The sequence below is a fragment of the Aedes aegypti genome, chromosome 2, assembly GCF_002204515.2.
Source record: "Aedes aegypti strain LVP_AGWG chromosome 2, AaegL5.0 Primary Assembly, whole genome shotgun sequence".
NCBI classification, from domain to species: Eukaryota; Metazoa; Arthropoda; class Insecta; order Diptera; family Culicidae; genus Aedes; species Aedes aegypti.
The window spans coordinates 145134727-145155590 of NC_035108.1; the positions used below are offsets into that span (position 1 = coordinate 145134727).

General features: G+C 36.9%; 1 protein-coding gene across 8 annotated transcripts in view; it reads right to left on the reverse strand.

The window, feature by feature from the left end:
• LOC5565670 (sterile alpha and TIR motif-containing protein 1) overlaps positions 1 to 20864 on the reverse strand; it is a 151031-nt gene that overhangs the window by 9092 nt on the left and 121075 nt on the right. For all 8 annotated transcript variants that reach the window (XM_021842618.1, XM_021842620.1, XM_021842623.1 and 5 more), the window contains 2 exons: positions 18441 to 18820; positions 18003 to 18369 (listed from right to left, as the gene is read on the reverse strand). In XM_021842618.1, the coding sequence (XP_021698310.1) occupies positions 18003 to 18369; positions 18441 to 18820 (747 nt within the window). The remainder of the gene's footprint in view (positions 1 to 18002; positions 18370 to 18440; positions 18821 to 20864) is intronic.

Sequence of the window (20864 nt, forward strand, 5' to 3'; positions counted from 1 at the left end):
ATAAAAATTTAGGTTTTTGCGAAAATTGTGTTTAGTTCATGCGTAAATTTGTCAACTTTTTGAATCAATGATTTTTATCATTATCATTATTACTACCGGAAATTCATGTCTCACATGAGTACTGCTTATGGTATGAGCGAGGAAAATGCGATTGTTACTAAAATTGGCATCGTCGAAAAGGATTCCGTTGTCAAATCATTTATAAGTTCATTCAATTAAGGAACATTAACGAACCACTATTAAAAATACATAATTACCTTATCTTTATTGTATATCTTTGGTAGTCACAGGTCCTGCTACCTTTCTGTAGCAACAACTTCACCCTCAGTTTTTTTTTCAATTTTCTAAAACTAAACTTCTTACTGCAAACAATGCAAATTAAAACACACAGTAGTCTGGCTCAGGATGGGTACCACTACTAGTGCTACATTCAGTACCCAATCTTGATATTTTTTCAAAGCATTTTAGAGGCTGCTCTATTACCTCATATGCCATAAAATTTCGGACAACTGCAAGCTACATGAAGGTCTTCATTCAAACTTGGGTCTATAAACCAGCCATGGTGCTGAAAATATCATATTTATAATAAGCCTTTGTGTAATACGTCTTTTGATCGCTGTCAACAAACTTAACCAAAATTACGAACAGTTTATTCAAAAGAAGTTTATTGGTTCAAACGATTGTTTGATTTTTCATCAGTACCGAAAATACCGGTACTCAATGCCTTCCAGTACCGGTATTTCGGTACCTAAAATTGGTCGGTATTGTCGGTAGTTTCCACTGAATTCCACGGTCCATACAATTCCATATGGAAAAATACCACGAGAAGGGAGGCGGATTGGTGGCCCGAAAATCATAGAAAAATATAGCGTGGTTTAAGGACAGTCCTGTACATAAATTTGTATTCTTTCACAGACACGCGTATTCCGAGCTCAACTGTTAGGCCGTCTTCAGTGTCGTGTAGTAGACGTGTAAGGTTGAAGTCGAAATACGCGTATAATACTAAATTCGGTTTTCATTTACTTAATCCTGAGAAGAAATCTTATGTAAAGAGTATCGGCCCCACAAGGAACAACGGAATATATTCAAAACCAGGTGACCAATAGATCGAAATCGAGAATTGAGAATTGAGCAATTTGAATAATTGTTTGTGGTAAACATGATGCTGTTGGTAAAGGATCTCAAACATTTTAATCCAACCTGAAGATTAATTGCCTTGAAATTCGTTTTCAAATACTTTTAGGGATGTCAGCTTCTATTTACGGTTACCAGTACCAGTGTAAAATCGACTAAAGTGTTTTTTTTTTTTAATTTTTATTCGTGCTTACGTCACTTTATCTCTCTATCAGTGTATAAAATTGTCATCAAAACAGATGAAAAACGAACAACAAAGCAAGCGCACTTACAACCGTTTGCCCCAACCTTTGCGGATTGCGATACAATCAAAAGAAAAAAAAAATGTCATGACAATCACAGGAGCCAACATTGTTGCAACCTTTTCAACCCGTGATTAAGGCTAAGTAGTCCGTCATTCTTTTTGGCATCAATGATGACTTTTCAGCTTGCATTTCAAAGTGATAACACTCAGTCTTGATAGTTTGAATTGACTTGAAAATGTATCACTGTACGCGCTAACATGCATAAAGTATGCTGATACTTTTTCAGCTGTGTCAGTGCAAAACCAACTGATTTTCTTAGATTCGAAATCGTGAGATGAATTAGCAACAATCATCGACGATGCGTACAAATTTCAATGACAGCCTACTTCGCCTTAATCAGTTATTTTAAACACAAAATCGAATTAGCTTTATGGATGCTGCTCAATAATGTGGCAATGTTTACCAACACGGAGAAAGTTCTCGAAAATTGCAATGCAACGCCTAGAAATCACTAGGCACCTGGTGTTCAAGTGGTGACAAACTGCTGTTTCAGAATAGGACTGTTGCAACAAAATTAGGGGAGGACAAAGTCTTTGTTGCTGGGTGCTTGTTGACAATTGATTCACTGCTCTCTATATAACGAAGCGGTGTAAATATAGGTTAGGTTTTGAAAGTTGAAAAATTGACTGAAGTCGTTTTGTGAATCCAGAAATAAAACATTTTAGAAGTGAAAGTCGAGTAGGTTCAGACTCTCCATAACTTGATGTTCAAGGGACCATCGACTTATAGAATAATTGAGTTATAGAATATACCGACCCAAAATATCCCAAAATCGAAGGAACAAATTCCGGTATTTCCAATACATATATGGTCACTTCTCTGCCCATTGCTGCATAACAGTCACAATCGAAATTTTTGATAAATTGGAGTTAATACCATGGAGAGTCATCGAATGATAAATACTTTCGATCAACTTACTGAAATCTGTGAGATTGTTCTAGAAAATTCGGAAAATATACCAAGTAGTTTTGTCAATTTTTTGATAATTATAACCGCATAACAGCCACCTTGAGATTATAAATGAGCCTCGTAATGTAATAGCTATGAAATTTCTATCAGAATTATTTTCTGACTATTTACCTGGTATGCGATATGGATTGTACAAAATATCAGCCTCAAATAAGCCCTTATGAGTTCCTGGTAATTTTTAGAAATTTTAGTTTTATTCCATACTGCCATAAAATGCACACTTGGTATTCCATTTACTCAATGCCTACTTTTGATTAATGTTACAAATATGCAGTTATGGGCAGTTCTGTAAGAAATCAATTTTATATTGTTGATAGTATTTGCCAAGATATCGAGTTATAGTTATAGAAATATCGACTTATGGAGAGCACGATGTATGCAAATTTGAAGGGACCGAAAAAATCATCGAGCTATAGAACATCGAGTAGTGGAGAGTCGACTGTACTTTCAAAAAAAAAAAAAAAAATGCTCTACGTACATGTCAAATTCGTAGGTATCGGCCTGTGGAAGGCTTTTGATTATAAACAATGTTCACAAGGAATATATTTTTGAATTTTGAGTAGATGCAAGTGTAGAAGTATGTTTACATGATGGTCTATAATATTGCATCAATATTACCTGAAATGCTAGGTCTTTTAAAAGCAACTGAATGGCACACTGGTAGCGTGTTCTACAAGGATCTTTTTGTTAGATATTTGTCTTACAACTTAATTTTTTTATTATTAATTGCATTTATAAAAAAATAGGTCTCATAACTACACCACACTATAATTCAAAATATATGAAAAGTATAGAAAAACAATGTACAATTTTGCTTTTCGTTGTGTACCATGACACTGAAACTTTTGTGTTTCATCTAGTTTATTGAACTCTCGGTGCAAAACATGAGAATATTTCCATGAACCTTATTAATTATTATTATTTAAAATAATATCTTTCTTTTTTAGACAATTTTACATTATTTAGTAGAGCTTTGCGAATCAGACATCGCAAAGTTCATATACAAACATTATTGCTGATTTTTTTAAAGACCATTAGATCAAGAGAACCATTTTGAGAAATAAAATGTAAGATACGTCGCTTTGATTGAAATCAGTATAAAAACCAATTGTTCAAAGCATGACTCAAAAAATCAACTGTATATTCATAAGCAGGGCCGGATTTACAAATGTGGCCTTTTCCCAGAACAAAAATTGGTAATTTCCCTTATAATTTTCATGCTTAATGATCTGGATAACATTTTAATTACCAGATGTTAGGTTTGAACTGCACTAAAACCCTCAGAAGCGCAAGTTAGGATCAATGGATGTAAGTGACAAAAACTTACTTTCCACAAAAACGGTTTTAATGTTTTTCAGCATTTTTACTTGGTACAAATTGTATGAGACCTATAAAAAAATCAGTCAATCTTCTACGATTTATAACACAATTTGTGATGGAAATGCGTCCCAAAAATACTGTTGAAAAGCTTAAAAACAGTACAATATTTCAGTACACCTAACTTAAAATCTATCAACATGCAACTTTCACTTACATTGAACCCCTCAATTGTAATTCAATGTTGGATTTCCTTACTTTTCGACGTATCATGTACCCCCGCTAATTTGAACGATACCTCATGCAAATCATCGAGATTAATTTTTAATTTGAACTGTTAGTGACCCTACGAACAATATAAAAATGTGTTTCTGGTTATCTTTAAGCCTGTTTTGTTTTGATTCTGAATTTTGTTTCACAACGTTTCATTATGTTTTACTCCGTTCCACGAGCTGAATAACGTTTGTATCATTTGTAATTAGCACGATATGCAGATTAGCGGGGTACAAATTAGAAAATGTTCAAATTAGAAGTGGCCAAATCAACGTGGCCCCCGCGGGGGTACTCTGTGTCTCTTCTTTACCATTCAAGAAATATGTTCACCGCACTAATCCAACATTATTTTTTGATTTTCATTCAATTTAAAAAATTCAAGTAAAAAATGAAATAAATAAATAAAACTAAATAAAACTATTAGAAACAAACAAAAACTGAAACTCAGGTCCAAAACAATAGTGCAAATATACTGTACACTACAGACAAGCCCAAAAATCATTTAGATTGCAAGCCAAAGGATTATACTCTAATTTAAAATAAGAAACTTTACATTTTCAAATCTTTCGATGTCATTCAAAATATTGGAACCATTCATCGCTTTCTATAATGAAACTCATAAGAAACTGAATGTAAACTTTTCAACCGGTTTCTACTAGCCGTCAAACGCCAAGATGATGTCAAGATAGATTGATTGATTTTCGATGATTATCAGAGTGTCTACTCATTTATAGAAATGAAATTCCCTGATATTTACAGGGATTTTCAAAAACTTACCGAACATTTCAGGTTTTAAAAAATACTTTAAAATACATAAATGATCATTAAATAGTTAGTTTTGAATGACTAAAAAATTATTTCTTAAGGTATCATGAAATATTTGCTACTTTGCACCTACAATGGTGTATCAGTACTCATGGTGGAGGATCCCATAAGAAATCAATTGATTGCGTTATTAAATGAATCATTGAAAATATTGTAACTGCTGGAACAGCGTTCCTATTAGTGGTGTAATGATTTTTGGGGAGAATTATGAGAATCGTGATTTTTGTACATTTTAATGATGAAAGAGATGAAATCTATCGACTGCTATGAGAAAATCACAAATTTCATGATTTATCTGCACATTATTGCTGCTCTTCCTTAGTTCAGGGTGGCCAGTGAAAAGTTAATTTCAAATTACCTGTTTGCTCTCGATGTTTCAAAAATATTGTAACTAATGGGGCGATCCGTGCCCAGCACATATGAGGCTCCCCTCTCTTCAATTGCCTCAGGGTCGGCGTACGCGCTTGACTATCGCGACCAAGAATACACATATAATATAGGCATTTATAAAAATAATTACCATCGTGCAAATTTTACAACTCCATGACAAAATATTGCCACATGTTTATGGCAACAGATATTGTACGTATATCAAACACTTTTTAGAATGTAATTTTATAATACATATTCTCAGGCATTGCAGAACTCGCTCTCAATTGATTTCGAAGCATGATCAAAGCAAGCGAAGAAAAACAACGCATCTGTATCGGTCCATGATCAATGTTTCGCAAGTTGTATCAAGATTGATAAATACCAGCTGCGAAAGAGAGCCCTAAAGAGAGGTAGTGATGATAAAACCCATTTTTCTCGCTTATTTTCCATTTAAACACCTACCACTTTACTAGCATGGTAGACCACTCCGAACATCATATAGCAATAGTGCCCCCAGTTTATTCAGTTGGTTTTTATGGTTTTATCATGCACTGTCATGTTATAAACAGACTCTCAATTTTCTCAGAATTCAACCCCTGCATATTTGTACGTGCCATAAGCATCAACTAAAATATTATAAACATCAACGACGAATTAAATTTAAATTAAACAAGCTAAACTTTAATGAAAAAGCCAATCAAAAATATTTTGTTTTCCTAATTTTGTGCAACAAATTCATTGAACCGTCTATGTTACGTATGACGGAGGTTATTCACAACACCTATCAATCAATCAATCAAACGCTTCAAAAACGTATTCTCACGCTACCGATATTTTTACTCCGCTTCAGTCTTTTTATAAAGGAAACATTTATGTGGTTTACCAAGTATTATTTGTAGTATCCGGAGATTAACAAAAATATACCTGATTATCGGATCAACCACTTATCCACCAATATTGAGCACACGCAAACAAAACATAACTGTGCTTTGGAAAACGTCTCGATCTAATGTCGCAAGACTCACTTTTCTGCTTGACCGCATCACTGTGTAATTAATAAATCATTACGAAATCATCCCAACTAACGTGTGGCTTTTGTGATGTATACCAAAGAATATTTATGCGAACACAATAAACAAATTATTTTTAAGCTACATTTCTGTGAACGACCAAAAATAGCATCCGTTGAAGGAGGCGACAAACGCAAAAGCAGGAGCAGCGATTTGGGGGTACAGCACCAGTGGCGCGGTCAAGGTCCCTTACCTTAACCCTTTCGATCGGTATTTCGAATGTGGTCCGCACATTAACTGGCGAAGCCAACGGAGTTTCCACAAGGGTTACACGTGGACTGGTGGTGGGACTGCTGACGCTTAACGTTATTCCATTTTTATGCTGCGTGGGACTGCTCGCCGTGGGAGTCTGTGGGGGTGGGGGCGAAAGTGGGAACTCCACGATCGGACTCGGCGTTCTGGTGGGAACAAAATCGGATTGTCCCGTCGACCGGAAAATGCCCTTCCGGACCGGCCACGGAGCTTGACTGCACATGATTCTGTCACACTGGGGTTGTGTAATTACGGTTACGTCTCTTCGTTACAGTTCTCTCAGCCGTATTCAGCAGATTGTTTGCGTATTCCACTCGCGCCCGACAGTTTCGCACTTAATTATTGCGCTTTTGGCCCGGTGTAAACAATCATTTTTATTATGCACATGGTAATTGCCATTCATTTGCTAATGTTACTTAATATGGGAAGCTCCACGCGAATGCACTGCGTCACTTTGAACAAACACACGCTGTTTCTATATGACGAGTAGGTACAATCGTGATCGCGGCTATAGTGTGTTGCGTGGCGGATATTCTCGGAAGCGCGCAGAAATAATACAAACTACAGCGTGATTGAAATTCTGGGCTATTGCCAATGGGGAACTCCGCAGAACTACCGGCGATCGCACTCGGTTGCAAATTTGAACTGCGAACGGCGACGTGCGTGTCGTCAAATGGCCGCTGCCGCCGAATGTGTCTTCGTATGTGAACGACCATCACGATATTTAGCTGCCCGACCCGAGTAGCCAAATACGCGGTGTGAGTTTCACGAGTGATCGTGAGAAATTTCACTTCGTGTTCCACTATTACTGGGTGAGCCTATATTGCGCGGGTGTTGAGCGGTGCAGGCAGATGGCAAATTGGGGTATTTATTTAGATTGGAGGTTTTCATGTTTCCCATCTGACGGACGAAGATGTTCAAGATTTGTTTACGTATCTATAAAAAGTGCAATACAAGAGATATTCTTGGAAACACTTTGACGACTTGTTGTCTTTTTGCATTTCATTAAATTGATTATCCTAAAGGTATAGACATTGGAAGATTGAAGTTTATTAGAAACATCGTTCCAAACATACGGTATTCTCAATAAATTGATAGATTTAGAATGGCTAATGTAGTTATGATCACAGGGTAATACAAATATTTCAAAGGGCAATATTTCTTTCTGTTATTTTTTATTATACGAATTGATTCGTGTAACTTAAAGTGAAATCTCTTGATTATGTATAATTGCCATTGACGTAGTTAGTTTTTTTTTCTGGAGGGGGCCTACTTAGCGTGCTTTGGTTTCCGGGGAGTTATATATGTGAAATTAGTTTCGGTTTTATCGAATTTCCCATGAATTAGTAGTGTTTGTACGTTATCTTAATCCGATGTACACCATCAGTTTGTCCTGGAATTATTTTACAGCGGGGATTCGCTGGTTGGACCACGACTGCCTTCCAACTAGCGAATCCGACCGGTTAGCTGGAACGACTGACAGCTGGTGAAAATTCTGCAGACTCACGCATCTGGAGAGCACATCATCACGAAACGCACATATACATGCACATTTGTTCTGTATATGGTATTTGCTATGTATATGTATATTGTATATGCTGTGTATGGAGACGTCATAGTCAGGTTGATATCTACTCTTGACATTCGAGTGGTTTTTGGTTGAAATTTCATGTAATCATTCCATGTAGCAAAGCCCCAACGAGCGAATCCTCACTGTAGTACTTCGAACACTCTAAAAACATATTACAGGCATTTTCAGGTATGGCTATCAGTGATTCTATCAAGATAAATTTTCAGGTAAGTTTCCACGAAGGTTTTTAAAACATATTTGAGGCAATTTCAGGTATGAATGTACCAGAATGAAAAGTGATTATTTCTAAATTGTTTTCAGAAACACCTCCAATATATCCTCCATTACATAACCCTCCAGAAATCTATGAACTTCATCAATTTTACAGACTCTAGAAAATGCTCCATTTACTCTTTCGTTGGTTTCATCTTCAGTTCCTCCACATACTTCACAAGAAATTTCTTCAGCGTTCTCTTCGAAACTCAGAAGTTTTCTAGAGATTTCTGCAAGTTCCTTATTAGATTCCTTCAGAAATTACTTAGGAGGCCCATATAACCGTAGCGGTAAACGCGCTAGCTGCGCAAAATCAGAAAGAAGAAGAATATTTTAACTTTTTGCTTGAAAATACACTATTAATTATGTCAAAAAACATTTACTAAAAAAAAAACCATCTTTGAATTTCCAGCAAATTTAGAGAACGATACGACCGTTCACGCTATGAAATTGCTCGATTGGTTACTCGTTTGTTGTGACAAATCCATCACATCTTTAGCTCTCCAGATTTGTTTGATGCTCTAGATTTGTGCCCTTCAGAAATTGGGTCCTAAAGCCCTGTCTCAATTTAAGAACCAAACGCTTAAATTTAGACCAGAAAAACATATTTACTAAATTTCTAAATTTTTCTTTTGTTTAAGTCCAAAAACAAATGTTTCCGTAAATAAATTAAGACCAAATTTAGAATTATACCATTTAATTCCACTAGAGTTTGTACCCTTTGACAGATACGCGTATTTTGACATCAACTGTAAGGCCGTCTGCAGTGTCGTGTACTTGATTCGTTTGTTTCCGGTTTTTCAGATTTTGTCACACCGCTTGGTTTAAACTCAAATTAAGGGTGTATTTTGTTTACCGTGTACCTTCCGAAATGTCAGATAAGAACAACCCCAGTGTTAACAAGTTGAACCTCAGTGGTGTTTTTGTCCACTAAGTGAACGTCAGACATGATCAAAAGTGTAAATGTTCAACTTCATTATTATTCATTATTTGATTTGACGTTTGAGCGGAGCCTTGTTATTTATGTGACTATGTCAACGAGTGAATACGGCACTTTTCAAACGTCAAATTATTGAACTCGTGAATTGGATTATGAACCAATGCACGAGTTCACTAATTTGACGTTTGAGCGGTGCCGAATTCACTGATTTCCATGGTTACATGAATAACACGGCACCGCTAAAACGTCAAATAATGAACCCGTGCATAGGTCCATTGTAAATTAACGAAATTTACTGATTTATTTTATTTCAGGAATGCAAGAATGATGAATGACTAAAATCATCTCCAGGTAAGTACAGTGTAACTAGTTTAGTGGCTTTAAGTGTTTGTGGGCGGAGCATGAGGTATACTGCATTCAGTGGTGCAATGCTTGAATGAAGCACTCCGAAGGCTTGCTACTGGCCTGAACATGCTTTTTTTAAATTAATATTTTAGGTATATTCTAAACATTAATATCAGACAATTTACACCAAAGAAGAATAAGAAGAAGAAAAAGTCGTTTTTTTGAAAAGATTCTTCATAAATTTCTGCAAATATTTAGATGCCTCCATACATTTCATCAGAAATACCACCAGCAAAATGTACAAAAAATATCATCCTGAAATATGCTTCCACGAATACATACGTAAAGAACTCTTCATTTTTCCACTAAATTCTATTTTTTACAGGGTTTTTGAATAAAATGTGTACTTGATTATTTCAAAAGGGATAACAGATATGGCTGGTGTTCAGACAGACTGAACCAAATGTTTTTGATGGTTTCAGGAAAACGTACCCCAGGCATTCCAAATGACAACATATTTGCATTATTTTCTGCAAGAATGGAACTTACATATATTTTGATACATCTGTGTCAAAATAGCATCAGAAAAATCAGAATCAATGCAGTTCCTAACGTATCTTTAGAACGTCAAAATATCATCTAGTCCGGTCTGTCTGAACACCGACCATATGTTTTTTAAAGGCATAAGATTGTCTGGCACTGCAAATAATTAATCGAATTTCTGAGAAGTTTTTGTGATTTTAAGAGAATTTTCCAGCGTAATACTATTACTTGAAGTACCTGAAGAAATTTGTAATAACATTTCTAATGTAGCATAGTTTTTGGGAAAACTTCTATAGGAATTTCTTAGAGGTTTCGGGGGGAAAATAAGTGACCCTTGGTTCCCTGTTCCTACGCAAATGGTGATGGTTTAAACAACTGTGTCCATTTTATACGTGGAGTATTGCATAATTTAAATATATAATTTTCCTATGATTCTTTCGGGTATTTCTAACCTGCGACCACGTTAGTAGACCTCGTTTAACAACTAACCCATCTTCAAAAAAGTAGACCATCACTAAATTTGTAAAACATTTCTAATTGCTGTTCAAATCCGGAACATTCTTTCATTATACCAATCCATGTAGATGCATGTATCCTCGTTCTCGTACATTTGCGGCTATACAATTCAAAAATCCACTCGTACCATTTACGTCAGAATGTTCTGTTCGTGCGCAATTTTTATCAACCATCACAAAGCAGCTGGTCAGGCGGTAAAACCCGGCAGCGGCGAAAATGATTTACTTTCCTTCCGATAACTAATTTCCATAGTGTCCTATATACGTGTAGTTATAACTTCTCTCGGAGGCAAGGCGTTTTATTCTCCTCCACATCTCCATAGCGAGGGTGACGTGTCGTATTTTCGGCAGCTTAGTTCTCTTCGGTATGGGTGAAGAAATATTGGTCTTGTTTCATTACTTTTAGCATATAAATGCACTTTACAGTCGAATTTCAGAAGATTTGGACAACCCCCCCCCCAGACTAAGAGAACAAAACGACCGAAAATACGTACGATCCCCTATGTAATTGGCGATTCAGATTTTGCTTCACGAGCCGCGTGTAAACATGCACGTCCTAGTTCGTGAAAATTGTTTCTCGTGAAAATCGGACGTCGTTCGTTACCTGCTGAACCTGAGCGTGTGCACAGCAAAACCAAAACGCAAAGAAACCCAGGTGCGATGCGAGCCACACCGTTTGGATGTCCGATTTCTGGGGTTCAAGACGACAGTCGGTTTGTTTTACTTGATTGAATCTGACTGTTTACCTAGCCGAAGTTGACACTGAAATGTATTGTATCATCATCATTATTTTTTACCAACCACCCCAAATCAAACGGACAGGGGGATGCTATTTTTGTGACTCGAGGTTTGCCTTCGCGTGATTTGTTTTTAGTGATTGCACCCGATGCGCATTGAGTTGATTCTTTCGGAAGGCCTTGAGCTATCAACCTAGACTGGCACATAATTTGGTTGGATTTACGATGTTATTGTTGAGAAAACGAGTGAAATCTTTGCTGTATTTTTCGAACTTGATGTACGGGTCCTGATAAATCACCTCGTTCCATGAAGATTCTAAGAGTTTTAGAATGTATTCAGTAAGCTGCGTTTAAAAAGATCATCAAGGTGACCATGAAAACCAGCTTTTACTATAGTTCACTAACTCGATGTCAAGATAGCGAATAACAAGATAGGGAGAGTTGACTGTATTATCGATTCTGTTACACGATATGCACGAGGATTGTATCTCCCCAAATAGTTTGAAATCATCGGAGATAATGAGGTGCTTTTGGAGTGACTGTAAACTTTGTGGGGGTTGTTGCAATATTCCAACGATATCATTCTCATAAAGTTTGAACTGACTTGGACTTGAATGTGCACACGCCATTTATAGTTTATAAGGAAATTGCTATTGAAAAGGTCTACTTCTTCTGTTCAGCACTGTAACTATTTGTTATAATATTCTATGGACATGTATACAAATCTTGAAATTTTCCAGCAACAACATTGTTGAAGAACACATTTTTGTTGGACAAATTGTTATATGTCTTCTTCTTTGTGGCGTTACGTCCCAACTGGGACAAAGCCTGCTTCTCAGATTAGTGTTCTTATGAGCACTTCCACAGTTATTAACTGAGAGCTTTCTTTGCCGATTGACCATTTTTGCATGTGTATATCGTGTGGCAGGTACGAAGATACTCTATGCCCTGGGAATCGAGAAAATTTCCTTTACGAAAAGATCCTCGACCAGCGGGATTCGAACCCACGACCCTCAGCATGGTCATGCTGAATAGCTGCGCGTTTACCGCTACGGCTATCTGGGCCCCTGTTATATGTATATTCTCTGGATCAGATTGATATTGCTGTGTGCGTTTGAAATGCAAATATCAAATGCGGGAAAACCAAACGCGGTAGGGTTTTGAAGCAAATCGATGTCAAAGATAGCTTTTCATTGCTAGGTTGGCGGTGATATGAGTAATCGTTGGTAGGTGTGATTTGATTGTTTTGTCTTACCGCATTTTGAGCTCATTTAGTTGAGATTTGCACCTCAAATACAAACAGCAATACCTACTATAGTCCATTTTACGAAACGACAACACTGATGATATTGCTGTTACTTTCACAAGTTACGACACCGCCTACTGTCAAAATTTAATTCATAAAATAAGCGATCAGCTGTTCAAAAACGTCTCCTAAAATGGACTAGGGTAGATGTACCAATAGTAGAGGTACTAAGCACGATTGAACTTCATTTAACTGCCTAAATTCAAGAAGCGCAATTAAAGTACATGTTATTGTTGTAACGGGAAGTAACGACCATTGACTTAATGAGAAAAATGATTTCATCGCAGTAATCCACGGCATGTCAGTGAAAAATACTACCTCCACTATTGGTACACTGTTCCTTTAGTTGCGGTATATTTTTAATTTGTGTTCCTATAGTTGCGGTATCCGTTGTTTTCTTATGGGATCCTCCACTATAGGAACACTTTACCGCAACTATTGGTACAAGTAAGAGAAGTTTTAGCAAATTTAGTGATATTTCATCAGTTTTAAAGCAATTTGAACGCTCTTTTCAGCTATTCCATATATCAACAAGCCAATCCGTCGATTGGCAGTGTCGGTGCTGTAGCTAAAGTGATAAAATCAGTGAAAACGGCACTACCGCAACTATAGGAACACCCACAACTAAGGGAACACTTACCCTATAAATGACCATGGGGGTTCGTTTGCTTTGATCGTGCTTCGAAATACATTGAGAACCAATTCTGCAATGTCTGTCCAAAACTTGAATGCTACATCTTAAGTATTTGAGCGAATGAAAATGATTTTTATTGCAAAGCTGTAGTACAAATCTGACAATCGGCTTGGAACGTGTCATTGGAGCCGGCCTTGTGATACAGGAGTTTTGGGTACGAGTTTCATTTGGGCACGTTGATTTTTTAACCAATTTTTCCAATTAATTCAATAACTATATGAATTGTTTAACCACACATCGACATATGTATGTGGCAATATTGAAAATCCTTTCAATGAAATTTCGTTATGTCATTAAGAACCAATACAGAGTTTCTGGATGAGTTGGTTTACAAATTTGTGTTGGTAACTTATGATGGAATGTATGAAGCAATCGAAGGAAAATTACAATGCGGAACACGTTTTTGTCTCAAGCACCAAAATACCGCTATTCACTCAATTAAGGGTTGCTGAATCCATTGGCGTTTTCAAAAATATCACAGCACGTCTAGTTTTTGAGATATTGGCTATTGAAAATGCAAAAATTGACTATTTTAGCCAACTTGCATGCAAGTTTACCAGCTTGTAAGGCAATTTGCTTAATTTGCCACAGAATTCAAACTTTATGTGTATAACAATACTTATTATCGAAATTAATAATACTTTCGACGCGGAAAATTTATGTTTTGATCGTTTAGAGAATTATTGTGTTTTGCCATATAAGAGTAACGAAGAATTTTGTATGGATACTGCGAGCATGTTGAAAAAATCGGATTAATAAAAATTTTATCGTGCAATTTCAATCATATTATATCTGAAATGAAAGTTTAAGTTCTATTTTGCATGCTTGGTGGATTAGATTACAAAAAAGATTGAAGAATTGTACTTCAAATTTCATTTAAACATAAATAAAATCAGTGTTTTATACAGCTTTGGCGACCTGTAGCTAAAATTTGTGACGTGCTGGAACATTTCTAAGAATGGCATCAGATTCAGCAAACCCAATCCTACGAGAGACACATAATTTGATCCTTGAGACACGCAAAAATGTTATTTTTGCTACGCTGTGTACCCTAATGGGAAATTATTTTGAAATATATAACCCCAATCAATTTTCAAATAACACCAATTTATATCAGGCCAGAAGCATGTGAAGATTTGTGACAGAATGCTTAGCAAGATTTGAATAAATATCTGGATATCTTTCTTACGAAGAACCTTACATTTTTAAATCATCAAATTTAACCCTTTCGTTTGGCAACATTGTAGCGAAAAAATATTATGGAATATAGAATACAGAATCACTGAACTATCTGATTTGTCTAGACAATTAATTTTACATTGTAGATTACCATTTTTGTCGAATAAACACCTTTGAAACATTGCATGTATGGTCCGAAACGACAATTTAGCAGGAAAAAAGTGTTTTCCTTGGTCAGACCAAATGTTTTTAATTTGTTCCGTAAAACGCACTATAAGTATTTATAATCGAATTATTTGCAGTAATATTGACATTTATCACTTTGATGCAAAGTGGCATTGAAAATAACAGAGCTGATGGAATCTTTCACTTATCTTCACGAGGTCAACGTATAATCCGATCTGACTTATCTACTACCATATGAATTGTCTGGCATTTGTAACAATAAAAAATAAAGATTGATTCTTGTACTAGTATTTTTAGTTGGGATAATAGGGTAACGAATCATATTCTTTGCACTTTTGATACACTTCAGCAGATTGTTTATGGAAAGCTGTTTAGCCCATGTTTTGCAAAAATATGTTCTACACACAAGTGCATCCCAGTGCCAAGATTCAGAGAGTTGGACAGTATAAAAAGTCGGTGCCAAAATTATTCATAGAGGTGCCCCAGTAGTTCTATGCCTTATAACCGCTATGCTATTTTAATTTGTCCATAGTTTTATCATAACATCACAATATATAAATGTTCTGTTTGTAACATTGATATTTACTTTCTTTGTCGTCGAACACCTCACACATATTTTTCCCTTCTACAATTGGCTTGGGTCCATGGAGAAAAGTTTACCTAACACATGAAATTTTAGTTTTTTCCATGGCATAAACTGCAAAACAAAGAAAATGATCTCTAACAAATACAAAACGATATAAAGTAGAGATACGAACGTGACGATTGTATTCAATTTTATTATCTGCATTTTTATACCGGAATGCTCAAAGCGGACAGTAATAGAGAGAAACGAAGCTAATCAATAGCAGAACGATAGTTACTCTAAAAGAACGACTTATGAATTCAAATTAGATGGAGCAGTAAGAAGCATGCGATATGAAACGGTATGTTGAAACTTCTTCGTCGTTGACAAGTAGCACGACATTTTCCAATTATTCACAAAAAAAAAACATACAATATGGAAAAGTGGAAAACTGGAATCAATACATACGGAATAGATATAAATGAAGTCAATATAGGTCACACGAGTTTACTTTTTCCATGGTTGATACACACTCTCAAACCAGATTCAAATATCAGTACGAATTGGATAAATAGGTACAAATTTCAATAATTAATTGCATGTTTTTTCTCCATCTGTCCGAACAAGGCAATCAGTACTCTCGAATTGGGCATACGTACCAAAACACTTGGACCGATGGGTGTAAGAATTGATTTTACTCGTCGTTTTTCCACAGAAGAAATGGGTTGGGGTTTTCTTAGAGAGTAAAAGTTTCGCCAAATACCGCACACTGCACTGTCATTACTTTTGGAAATCACTGCTACTCGTATTACATAACGTCTGAGGATCATAATGACTTGGCCTTAACGGTACTCACAGGCCACTTTATTTGAACTTAATAATCCATGGGATTTTACTATCAGTTATAGTTCATTAACTGAACATTCTTCGAACTTTCTCTTCGTTGTAGACATAAATTAGGATTTTTTCATATAACTGTTAGTGTTATACAACACTAACTTCAAGTAGACCCCTATTTAAATTTTAAGGATAGTTGATAACCGCTCGGAAGTTCAATTCTAACTGAAGGACATTCCAGCAGAACTATAGTGAAACAATATTATGATCCTTTCTGCGCAGAATCAGGACGAGTCATCAACCTCGGCTGTGTCGCAAACCAGGCGCGACTGCCATCAACCTGTTCCGTCTTATTTGCCAATGGAATGGTTGCAGGTTTTTGTTGTCTGCCGTTTTATAGACAGTGCAAAGCTTTCCCACCAAAATCCGTACGCGAAACGCGAAAGTAAGGATGGTAAACAATGATGAGTCATTCATCGGCGAACTCGTACGATACGGGCTTGACCTTGGCGGTTCCTCCTCGACATGCGTTCGTAGGTATGAAATTCCAGCAGCATAGCTCTAGCATAACAGTTATGCTGCGGAATGGAAGTGAGTCATACTCGTGTCAATGATGTTTCGGAAAAAACTGGGGCACTTGTTGGAATGTAGCATACATGAGGATGAGTCATGTCAGAAGTTGGGAGGACTTCAAAATGCTATGATTATTAATTTGGATAATGTTGAAGATGTATAGTATTTATCACGATGGTTCACTGTGGGTGATCAAGTGGACTATTATCGAAAAAATGACTTGTTGTTATAGACTAACTATAATAAATAACAATTCAGAAACGAGATGTGAAGCTCATATCTCGTCTAGGATTATACGACTTCTCGCGTTTAGTATCATACAGGCGTATCTGCAGTGATCGATTTCTCTTCGTCCATTTTCTCTTTGGATTAGTACACATAGTTTAACCGATTTTGATAACATTTAACGATGCAACGTGATGTAGGACGACAAGTTCTTTCTACTAAACCGAAAATAGTAGCCGAAAACAGTCACCTGGCCATGCAATAAGCTAAAAAGAAAATCGATGAAGAGAAATCGATCATTGCAGTTACGCCCTTATGATACTGAACGCGAGACTTATACGTTATGAATGGAGCCGTGTAGAATTCGACTGTGAGTCTTCTAGGAGTATGACGTTCCTGCCTAAGCTAACAGACCACTCTGTGCAAAGTGTATAGTATCTATGGATCATTCTAACAATATCAATTGGAAAAATATTGTATTGTTTGAAGAAGGTAAAATCTCTTATGAAAAGAAAAGAATACATAATGCCAACAATCCTGTCACAATTTAACTCGTGAGAAATGCTTATGATTAAAAGAAGGACAAACATCTAACTGAGTACCAGCAAATCCAATGCCAATAATTATGAGAACAACATGACTTTAAGAACAGACCTTCATTACAAGAAGTAATGAAAATTAAAGCAGCTATATTGGAAATCACACAATGTAACAAAAATGACATTTTTGCGTGTCTCATTGATCAAATTATGTGGCTCTTGCACGTCACAATTTTGTGAAGTACACGATTAATTTGACAATGCTACAGTGAAGAGATACTCCTATGTCTCCCAATTATGATAGTTTTTATCTTGTTTTTTTTTCATGTGATTAAAAATAATGAGTTACACACTCGGTTACCCATTTTAGGGCGAGATCATAAGTTATGCGAGATATGAACCATTCGAATAATATACCTAGCATACTGATGAAAAAAAGTTATGATTCATCTACATACCTTCAACATGGCGGCTTTCTCCTCGTGTTTCAGTCCATCAACCTCCACCTGGTTGCTCATTGCAGCCAAGGCTGCCTCTTCCTGGTACTGGACGTCCCCAGCGTGCAGTTTTTTCATCTGTGCCGAATTCAACGTTGCCTGCTCGCTGCTGAACCCGTCCTTCACCACCTTCGTTTTCGATTCGGAAGTGGTTTTCTTCTGCTCGAACTTTACCGTGTCTACCGTCCCATTCATGGCCAGGTGCCCGTTTTGCATCGTACCATCGGGCTTCTTCACTATCATGTTGTTCAATTCCCCATCGGAGTCCGGATGGGTCACGTGATACTCTGTCATGGGCTCGTCCAAACTATCCATCGACGCTCGTAATCTACATAAATGATAACAAAGAGTGATTAGTCATAATTTACGATTATCTATATATTAACCTCCAGAACCTACCTCTTTTGGTGTTCCAACAAGTTGGATGAACTATTGCCCATGGAAAGCTTTTTCATGTAGCTCGATGATGAAGATTCGGACGATGTCATTTTGGAAGACGTTGACGTCGATGATGAAGATGTGGTGATCTGGGATGAGCCCCTGGTATTGGCCAACACGTTTCCAAGCTCTGCCATAGAATTCTTCATGTCGCCGAGATCATGCTTGATTGCTTCTGTGGAAGAGGTTGTCGCCGAGAGAGAGGCGGACTTTGAAGAGGAGGACGTCGATCGCTGTGTGGCAGAAGTTTCACAAGCCATTCTGCTGGACGATTTGGTTGTACTGTTGCTCGTCGACGAAGACGTCTTGGAACTCTTGATGCTGCTGGTAGCGTTCAGGAGCTGAAAGTATGGATGGAGAAGTAGAGTTGATTATTAAATGAAGGTTTGCGACTCTCAATTATGTCTTTGATTATGTTTCATTACTTTTCAAATTTCCCGTTCTCAATCCTATCAGTTCTACTTTCAATTATCACAGATCTTATTGGAATACATATAAAACATACATTGTTTTTTTTTTTTAAATGAAGTTTTTTTTTTTTTAAGGCACTCCGTGCTTGTGGCCACTACTGTGCCGGAATCAGTTTATCTGTATCTTCCTTACCGATACAGTTCTATTTTTAGCTAATCTATATTTACATCTGCTTTCACTCTCTTCTGCTCTTTTGCTCTCACACCGAGCAGGTAGGAGAGTGCTCTGCTGTTGGTCCAATCGATTTCCATAAGCCATAGTCAATTGCTCTTGCGGTGGTTCGTTTTGCCGTGTTCCTGAGTCGTTTGAGGCTAGCTGCCTGCGAAGTGGGTCAGTTTGTCTCAGTCACCATCTGATACTGACGGAGGATGGATGTGTTCCCCTAAGCACGGTCCTCCGTGCGGCGTCTTCTGGTGGCTGGACAGGTTATTTTTTTGGAGGGGCTGGGAATTGAATCCATGACCTTCCGCTTATGAAGCGAAAGCGTTACCTCAAGGCTACGGACCCCCCTAACATACATTGATAGTAATATTGACTTTAACATTTCTTTGTGTACAACATTTGATATTGACTATGCTCTATCAAATTCTACTGAGAGCACAATTCTAATATATATCTCATTAGTCTACCTGAAAATCAAGTTGCGAGGTAGTATTTTTATATGAACAAATCAAACTGTAATACATTTCCAGAAGCTACTGTAGAAGTTTGAATGGAATACGTATGGAAAAAAAGGGCCGATTTCTTCACCTTCGCTTAATTCATAAACCACGTTTATCCATATAGTTAAACTAGGTTTAAGGCTTAAGGTGAAGATGAACCGAAGCCAAACCTCAAATTTTCAAGAGCACGAATCTGGAGAGCCAAACATCCTTCTAAGCTGAAAACTGAATCGATTGCTCACAAGCTGGTGGTGATCAATCGATTAAGTTTTCAGCTCAAAAGAATGTTTGGTTCTCCAGATTCGTGCTCTTGAAAATTTGAGGTTTGCCTTCGCTTCATCTTCACCTTAAGCGGTGGTGAAGAAACCGCTTAAAAGAGGGGGAAATACAGGGTTAGAGTTTGGGTGGAGAAATTCAGCCACTTTGTGTTTTCTACGCCTTCAGTCCACATTATTAAAAAACAGTGGTTTCATTTGGTTTGATTGGAGAATCTTCAAAGTGCATTAAATCAGTGATCACCAAACTTAGGCCCAAGTTAAGGGTTGTATGGTTCCCGCAAGCACATTTTTAATATGAGTATACTGCCGTGACTCGCAAGTCAGTCCCATCTGTTAAAAGTAGACATTGAGAAAATGGGGCGTGAAGTTTCCAAACTCGAATCCAAACTACGAATATCCAAAAAATTCCAGAAGACTGGAACATTTTCAAATCCTCATGAAACTTTCACAATTTGCTTTTCACTACGATATCTTTCTGAGAAAAATATAAAGATGATCAAAATACAGTTCATTTTTGTGTTACACGGTGCGAAAATCTGTAGTGGGACTGACGAGCGGTTACTTTCCATTATGGGATAATTAGACTTGCTGTTTTTCCCTACTTTTTCTGAACAAATTTTTTTTATCTCATTGAGGAAGCTGAAAGAGCATTGGAAGATATGTTGAAAACTCAAATTTGACGAAAATGCAGATGGGACTGACTTGCGTTTCACGGCAGTATAGTTCCTGTATTGTACTAAGTGGTTCGAATTACTTTTGGTCAGCGAATCAAATTGTCATTGAAGCAGTCAGAAAATAAACAAAGAAGCAAGCGCGCTCATAATCCATTATCCCAAGTTTTACGATTTGGGATACAATCTCAAGAAAAATTATGAATCATGAAAACACAGAGGGCTTCATTGTTGGGTTTTTTTTTTCAGCTCCGGAATAATCAGCTATTGAAACTCATAATCAAATTTGATTTACGATTTAAT